Source organism: Cynara cardunculus (genome assembly GCF_001531365.2).
Source record: "Cynara cardunculus var. scolymus isolate 2C chromosome LG 13, CcrdV1, whole genome shotgun sequence".
NCBI classification, from domain to species: Eukaryota; Viridiplantae; Streptophyta; class Magnoliopsida; order Asterales; family Asteraceae; genus Cynara; species Cynara cardunculus.
In genome coordinates, this window is record NC_037540.1 from 18,037,330 (window position 1) to 18,045,577 (window position 8,248).

The 8,248-nt window shown below is 34.9% G+C and overlaps 1 protein-coding gene across 1 annotated transcript; it reads left to right on the forward strand.

Annotated features, from left to right (window-relative positions):
* Positions 1-5,775: 5,775 nt before the first annotated feature.
* On the forward strand, positions 5,776-7,951 carry LOC112525167 (guanine nucleotide-binding protein subunit beta-like protein). The gene is made up of 2 exons (XM_025135165.1): positions 5,776-6,727; positions 7,646-7,951. The coding sequence occupies exons 1-2, from the start codon at positions 5,840-5,842 to the stop codon at positions 7,745-7,747; spliced, it is 990 nt and encodes a 329-aa protein (XP_024990933.1). The 5' UTR covers positions 5,776-5,839; the 3' UTR covers positions 7,748-7,951.
* The last annotated feature ends 297 nt before the right edge of the window (positions 7,952-8,248 follow it).

Sequence of the window (8,248 nt, forward strand, 5' to 3'; positions counted from 1 at the left end):
CAAGAATAATTATACACAAGCTTAAATAACTCGTAAACTGCTCGAATTGTTAACATCTCCATGGACGTTAGTCACATTGCCAAAACTCGATTATTTAGGCATCTGCCATAAAAATCTAAACATCAGTTCAGAGTTAAAATTTTCCTTCAAAGCATTTCATAATTTTTTTAAATTAGCTTTATTTTAATTAACTACTAAAAATGAACTCCAAATCACTTAGAACTTATTTTACATGTTATTTGACCCAAAGCTTCATCAAATATTGATATTTTGACACACTTCCAAATATTGTTTATGGAGTTTCATGTATAACTATTGATTAGTAGAAAGAGATTATGTATCCATCAGTTGCAGCTTTCCGCTTGCCTTTCTCCTCTTTCAATCTAGTCTGCTTTCTCTTCCTGCTAACAAACGAAAAGATATGTCTGAATGTTGTCAAAACAGGGTTCTATGGTCGATCGTGACCCCTGGATGCTGAAGGTGTCCTTGAAGTAATCTCGTAGTTACTACAGAATGGAGATGATGGGGTCGGTCTACATGTGAACAATAAATTAAAGTTAAAAAAAACCAAAAGTTCTATTATCGATTGTTTATGTGTAATAATATATATGATATCTTTAACTTTTTAATATAATAATTCAATAAACATTCTAGAACAACTACAGTTGACCATAAATTAGGCATGAAATAGTTGGGTTCGATCCGTCGAGGAACCTGGTCCACTCGTCCCGGTAGGGGACGGGGATCCCCGTTTGTCTCAGATCGGGGATGGGGATGAGGATGGGTATTATACTCCCCGCCCCACCCCGTACCCGTTATATATATTAATTAATAAATTATATATATATATATATATACGATGTATATTAACCGGTAGTTCACAATTTTTTATTTTTTAACTAGGTTTATAATCTAAAATTGGTATTTTTGAATGTTATTATGTAATATTTTGAATGTCAAGTCAAAATACAATTACTCGATAAGTTTTATATATTACTTGATATGGCTTTATATTACTCAATATTTTTTTTGTATTAAATTAAATTTATTTTGGTATTTTTGTATTAAATTAAATTCATTTTGGTTTTAGATTTATTGAAAATGTTTGAGATTTAAACATGTATGGTCTCTCACATATTTAATTTAAAATAACTTACATAAACAGAAAAAGAAATCCCCATTTCCTCGTTGGGAATGAGGATGGGGATGTGATTATCTTCCCTAACGGGGATGGGGACGGGGATAGAGATAAGTAATCATGGATGGGGATGGGGATAAAGATAAGTAATCAGGAAGAGGGACGGAGATTGAGGTCCCTGTCCCATTCCCATTAACAAAAATTATTGTTCTAAATATTTGAGATATTACATCTAATATATTAAAACAATTAGTACGTCACACAAAATTATATAAAACCAAAATACATTACACTTACATATTATCTATCATGACTTAGGATCATGTGAGACCAAAGGTTTTTCGTGAGACCCGTAAGATTAATTTTCAACCTTTGGATTAGATCTACAATATGACAATCTGAACATTCATAAACACCACAAGACTTCTCAATAATCACAAAATTGTCACTGTGCAACTTTAGACCATTAGATCATTAGCTTATAAAGTTGATCAATGAACATAAATTGGTCTTACGGGTCTCACAAAAAACATTGTTCTCACGTGAACCCATTCCTATCTATCATATTGAAAATCAAATAAATACTAAGTTTTTTTTTACTATGGTAAATAATTAATTTTATGATTTTTAATAAAACTAGAAGGGTACTCATGCGATGTATCGAGACATATTTCCATTTTAATGTTTCGTTTTATTTTTTATCCATGCCGATATAATATGATTTTATGTGTTTTTGAGAAAATGATAATATTTTTATTTTTGAATAAAAGATAAACTTGAAAATATCATATAAAATTTGCAAAAAATATATTAATATTAGTATCAAGTTAACTATTTAAAAGTTCTTGTTTGTATATTTTTTTTAATTCAAATTTTTTATTATAATTTAATTTAACATAACGAAGTAATAATTATATTTTCTTATAAAGGTAATAATTAAGTATTCTGCTAGATATTAATAATTATCCTAATTATATTTTAGATTTTTTATATTTTAAAATGAGATGTTTATCCTCTATTTGATTAGGTTTATCCGCAGTTAGTTATACGAATTCAAACATAAAACTTTAATAAGTTGTACTTACGCACAATTTAGTTGTAATCTTGAATTTTAAGTAATATGCATCAATAAACAGTATTTCATGCATAAAAAATGGTTTTTAAGAGTTTTTTTCAAATCCTTTATAATATAGTATAAATAATGACAAGAATATGATTTTTATTAGGGTAAAAAACATCAAAATTACAAGTAAATGACTTTTTTATTATGCAGTCACCTGCATTCGTTTTTCAGGCTTGTTGGACAGATTCAACAGAGAGTTCGAAAGTCAGGAGCCGACCTTGATTCGTTTTATAGAGATTAAAAAAGGATTTTAAGTAATCTAGATCTAGATTTCTTGATGTAGAAGATGACTTTTTCTTCACCTTTGTTGCAATGCTAGGAGAGAAAAATGGTGGTGATATCACCCCTCTTCATTTTTGTGGTCGTCGATTGACGGTGGTAACCACCTGAACAACAAGATTTCATTCTTGTTCCCCGACTTCAAAAAACAGAGGGACACGTTGCTTTCACCACTGAAATTGATGGGAACAAAGAAGCAGATTCTAGTGAGTACGACCTACAACCACTGGTGATTGACGAGAGTGGCAACGATGATGAGATTCATTAAATCCAGTTGTGTTCTAAGCTTTTTTGTACTGATTCAACCAAATCAAACCAGGGCCGTTCTTGGGCCTGTTAAATTTGGGATTCAGAATAGGGCCCCCAACATTTTGGGGCCCAATTTCACAGCCCATATGGATATACCTCTATGAATCGGCCGGCTAAGGTTTCAGTTTGGGCGTTTGGCGATTTCTGGACTGCTGGACAAGGACGAGTGGACGACATTGGACCAGAACCAGACGCGCGCCTCGTGCCCTCGACCCTTCACCCTCGTCGCCTCTATCTCCCCTCTCCTATCTATCTGTCCCTTCCTCGATTGTCGATTGAACTCTTCAAAATGGCTAATGATTTGGTTTCAGAATCTTCAGATATGCAACCACTGTAACACCCTGAATTTCATCAAGGGAGATGTTACGTAATCTAAAACATTTCCTTAATAAATACACCAAAGTAATGGCTAATTTAAAACCATTTAAACTATTACAGCGGAAGTCTTTGAATCATCAAAATCTAACTTAAGTTCTAACCCACCTTCTCTTGGGGTTAAGTTACAAAAGATCATTACAGCACATCTTAGACAAAAGACTAATATGAGATGAAAATGAGCAACTCTTTAAGCATGTCCCTTGCCTTTATCTGTCCTCGAACTATCTGGGCCTGAGATGCATACTATAGTCAGCTTATAAAGCTCAGTGAGTTCATGGTTTTCGTGTATAAAATCATTGTACGTCATACATTTCAACTTATAAACTTTGTACCACGTAGCATGCAATTTCTGAAAACATGCAACACTGAAAGAAATGAGATCTCATAAATTATCTGTCTGGAATGGGTCATTTAGTCACAAACACACCCTGGGTTGATACTTCATTCTCGATTGATTACCCACTTGTCCGGGTAGTGTTTCATACTGGTCGTGACTTATTAGTCACCAACACGCCCTGGGTATCAAAATCTTAACTTATCACCCACTTGTCCGGGTAGTGTTTTATACTGGTCGTGACTCACTGGTCAAATGCCCACCCTTAAATCATCAAACCTTGGTATGGAAAAACATGCTAGAGTTTTCGAAAACTGATTAAACACATAGCATGCAACTGATCATAAAACGTCATACATGTAAAACATATCATGTATGTAAACTTAAAACATCATGCATTTGTACCATCATCATATAAATCGTATAGTGCTTGAAAATAAGTTTATACATAGGTATGCATCCCATTGTAAGTCTCATGAAGACTCACCTGATAACGTCGATTGCTTACTTAACGGCGCTGACTGGTAACCTACAATTTATAATAGCGAATAGTACATAAATAATAAATTTCTCCAAGGACTATAAAAGTCAACTTACGGTCAACTATGTCGACTAGGGTTATCATTGGTCAACTTTCGCTTGTTATTTAAAAGTCTTATCAAGCCATCGGGGCTAAGGATGAAACTCTAAGGCTGCCTCTGTTATTTAAAAGTATTTACCTCTAAATGACGGGAAGCAGGGGGGTTTCTTGCTGGTATGAACTCCGGCTTCTCTCTTTCAAGCTCAACGATTCCCTTCTTCTCTTAAAAGAATAACGACCCCAACATGGTGCCCTCAATTTATACTCGCACGATTTAGCCTATTAGTTGACCAAATCGGCAGAATCCTGAGTTTTGGGCCGGGAACTGCTCTCTTCCACAACCTGCAACCATGCAGGTCACAGTTTCCTCTTATGGTCCATGCACCGCCTGATCCTCTGCTGCTTCTCCCTAATTGGCAGCAGGCTCCCCCTCGAATTGGATCCTTCAGCCATCAGCCGTAAGTGAAACAAATTTGACTTATTTCAACTTCTAACTTTTATTTAACATATATATATATATATATATGTATATTCATAAATAAAATAGAAATAATAATAAGGTTGCATTATTTTATTTCCTCGAAATTTTTGGGTTTTACAACCACAACTAGAACAACGGTCATATTTTAGATTATTTTTGTTAAGTATAGATACATGTTTGATCGATTTGTTGATTACTCGTTATCTGATTACTATTCATTGTTCTTAAATCTCATAATCTCAACGATTTGGTCGATTACTTGATTGTTTTTTGCTGATTTCATTGTCATCTGTGTTGGTCTTGTCAATTGGTAACTTGGTTGGACTATTGGTTGAGTGAGTAGGTGGTCGATTTTAACCTAATTCCTAAATCGTAAAGGTGAGATAAAATATCCTCCTAAGTTCTTTGTCTGTATACACATTACACAGAACTCTATGATTAATTGATTATGATTTATTGATTTATGTCTGTATTCAGTTCTTTGTATACACAAAGTCAGTTCTTTGTTTGTCAATCTGTCATGACTATTTGGAATAATGGAATTACATAAGATTTAGGTTAATAGGTTTCCATTTTCTCTTTTCTACCTGTCAAATTTTCTTAGTTAATAATGTGGTTCCATTTACTGACTTTATGTGTTACCTAACCTTTGCCTCCATTCGTCTTATTTCTTCAATTTATATTTTGGCATTTAGCCTTTTATTGCTTGTTCACTATTCAGAATCACAAGTATAAGAAAAAACTGAAAACTTGTTCACTTGTTTTTAAGTTCATCTTCTTATTTGTTTAGGTTTGGTTCAAATTACATGCCTCCAAAAAAATTGGGACTGCCCTGATCAAAACATATATATGTGAAGGGGAAAGGATGAAGCATGCATAAAGGATCCGAATGGAAGGGGCCATGGAAACAAAGAAGCAGGAGGACTTGAGTTTTTGTTTTTAAAATGCCACGTCAGATTGATTTTTTCTAACTTTGTTACATTTTGATTTATTTTGCCTTTTTTAATTATTAAAAATATAAAATTCGATACTAATTAAACAGGAAAAGCCCAAATGGGAAGGGCCGAAACTCCATAACTAAAAACGGGCCTATCAAAACCCTAAAAAGCCCACTATAAATTCAGCACTTGAGCTACTAGGGTTTCTCGTTGTTTTCATTTCTTGACAGCCTCTCTGCTCTCATCTTCCCCTGCGAAACTCAAGTTCAGAGAGTAAAAATGGCGGATTCATTGGTCTTACGCGGTACAATGAGAGCCCATACGGATTGGGTCACCGCCATCGCCACCCCAATCGACAACTCCGATATGATTGTCACCTCTTCCCGTGACAAATCGATCATTGTTTGGCGTCTGACCAAGGAAGACAAGACCTACGGTGTTGCCCAACGCCGTCTCACTGGCCATTCTCACTTTGTCCAGGACGTTGTTCTCTCCTCTGACGGCCAGTTCGCTTTATCTGGTTCATGGGACGGCGAGCTCCGTCTCTGGGATCTCAACGCCGGAACCACGGCACGACGCTTCGTTGGTCATACCAAGGACGTCCTCTCTGTCGCATTCTCAATCGACAATCGTCAGATAGTGTCTGCTTCACGGGACAAATCTATCAAACTCTGGAACACTCTCGGTGAGTGCAAATACACAATCCAAGACGGCGATGCACACAACGATTGGGTTAGCTGTGTTCGTTTCAGCCCTAACACATTGCAACCAACGATTGTCTCGTCTTCTTGGGATAAGACGGTGAAGATCTGGAACCTGACTAATTGTAAGCTGAGGTCAACTTTGGCTGGACATGCCGGATATGTTAACACCGTTGCGGTGTCTCCTGATGGTTCATTGTGTGCTAGTGGTGGCAAAGATGGGTTGATATTGCTGTGGGATTTGGCCGAGGGTAAGAGATTGTACTCTCTTGAGTCGTCTTCGATCATTCATGCCCTCTGTTTCAGCCCGAATAGGTACTGGTTGTGTGCGGCCACAGAGAGTAGCATTAAGATCTGGGATTTGGAGAGCAAGAGCATTGTTGTGGATCTTAAGGTTGATCTCAAACAAGAGTCTGAAATGGCAGCCGAAGGCACAGCTACTCAAACTAATGCTGGAAAAACCAAGGTTCTTTTTCTTTTCATGCTGTATTTGTTTTTAGCTAACATGCGATCTCTCTTACCCAAAAGAAATGTTAGGTTTGATTTTGCACATAGGTTAGGAAAAATCAAATGAGATAGTTGCAATATTGATAAAACTTACACAGACCCTGATCAATTATCAACAAGGAATATAGATAAATGTGGATATGAATCTTTCCGATGAAGTAAGCTGTTCTTGTTCCTACTTGCTAGTGACATGTTAATTGAATAGATACAAGATCTTATATATATATATATATATATATATATATATATATATATATTGTTGTTGCCACTCTTCTTTCAGAGTTAGGAGTTTGAATACAACAAGTATGTTATGTTAATATAATAAAGGCATGATCTTGTTTTGACACGCTTGTATTTCAAATTTAGGAGTTTGGATACAAATACGTTGGATAGTTTTTTGCTGACCATAATTTGAATCAACTCTTTAACCAACATCTATCAAGAAAGATGGTTTGGGAGAATGAAAGTAGTCTTTGTTTTTGAAGTATTGTCTGATTGTGTTCTTGACTCTGAAAGTTGAACTTAAATCTTGGTCAGTTAATGTAATACACTGTATTTTAGCTTATTGTGGATGCCATTCAATGGAAATTAACATTGGGTTTGGTCATATATTAGTAAAATGTGTACTATTTGTCTAGAATTTATCTACAATGCTCTTTTAAGAGATGAAAATCAAAAAAGAAAGAAACTTTCTTCAAGAGAATTTTGCTTTCTTGAATTACTGCCTTTCTTGCAATGTTTTATAAGGATTTATTCTGTTTCAAGTTGTCTGGTCTTACTTTGACAATATTGTAGTTTTTTCTGTTGCTCTCATCAAGATGGGTTTTGGTTATTAGCATTCATGTTTGGTGCTTGGAATGGTGTTTGATAAATTCAGGTTATTTACTGCACGAGCTTGAGTTGGAGTGCCGATGGAAGCACTTTGTTTAGTGGGTACACGGATGGAGTCGTTAGAGTTTGGGGGATCGGTCGCTACTAGAAAGAAACAAAAGAGAGTAAGGATGTGTTTACTTACAAATACCAGCTTGCTTTCTTTCTTTCTTTAAGCTGTGTAGCGGTTGTTTCAGTTTTTTGGAATATTATTGGATGCTATTTTGGATTCAAGGTTTCACTTTCAGTTTGTTGGAGACCAACCCATCTTATTATTGCTTTCAACATAAAATGTGTTGCTTATTGCTCTGCCTTATTCATGCATGTCTGAATCTTCTTTGCTTTTTAGAATGTAAATGTTTAGAGAATTGTTATGTGGCAAGGTTTTACCATGTCTTTTTGAAATTCATCATCAATTACAGCTTTTCAGATAAAAAAAATATTTTGTATATACATCCTCACTCTCTTGGTGTTTATTCAACTTTTTATAATCTATATATACTCTACTTGCTTATGATGTCCACATAATATTGCTTTTACTTGTTAATCAAAAAGCATACTAATAATATATGTTTTAAAGAGTGATTTTTTATAAGGATCAGTTAAAGTG

Coding starts and splice junctions, on each gene's coding strand:
- LOC112525167 (XM_025135165.1), top strand. CDS start 5,840: ATGGCGGATTCATTGGTCTTACGCGGTACAATGAGAGCCCATACGGAT. Junction 6,728..7,645: donor CTAATGCTGGAAAAACCAAG/GTTCTTTTTCTT, acceptor TGATAAATTCAG/GTTATTTACTGCACGAGCTT.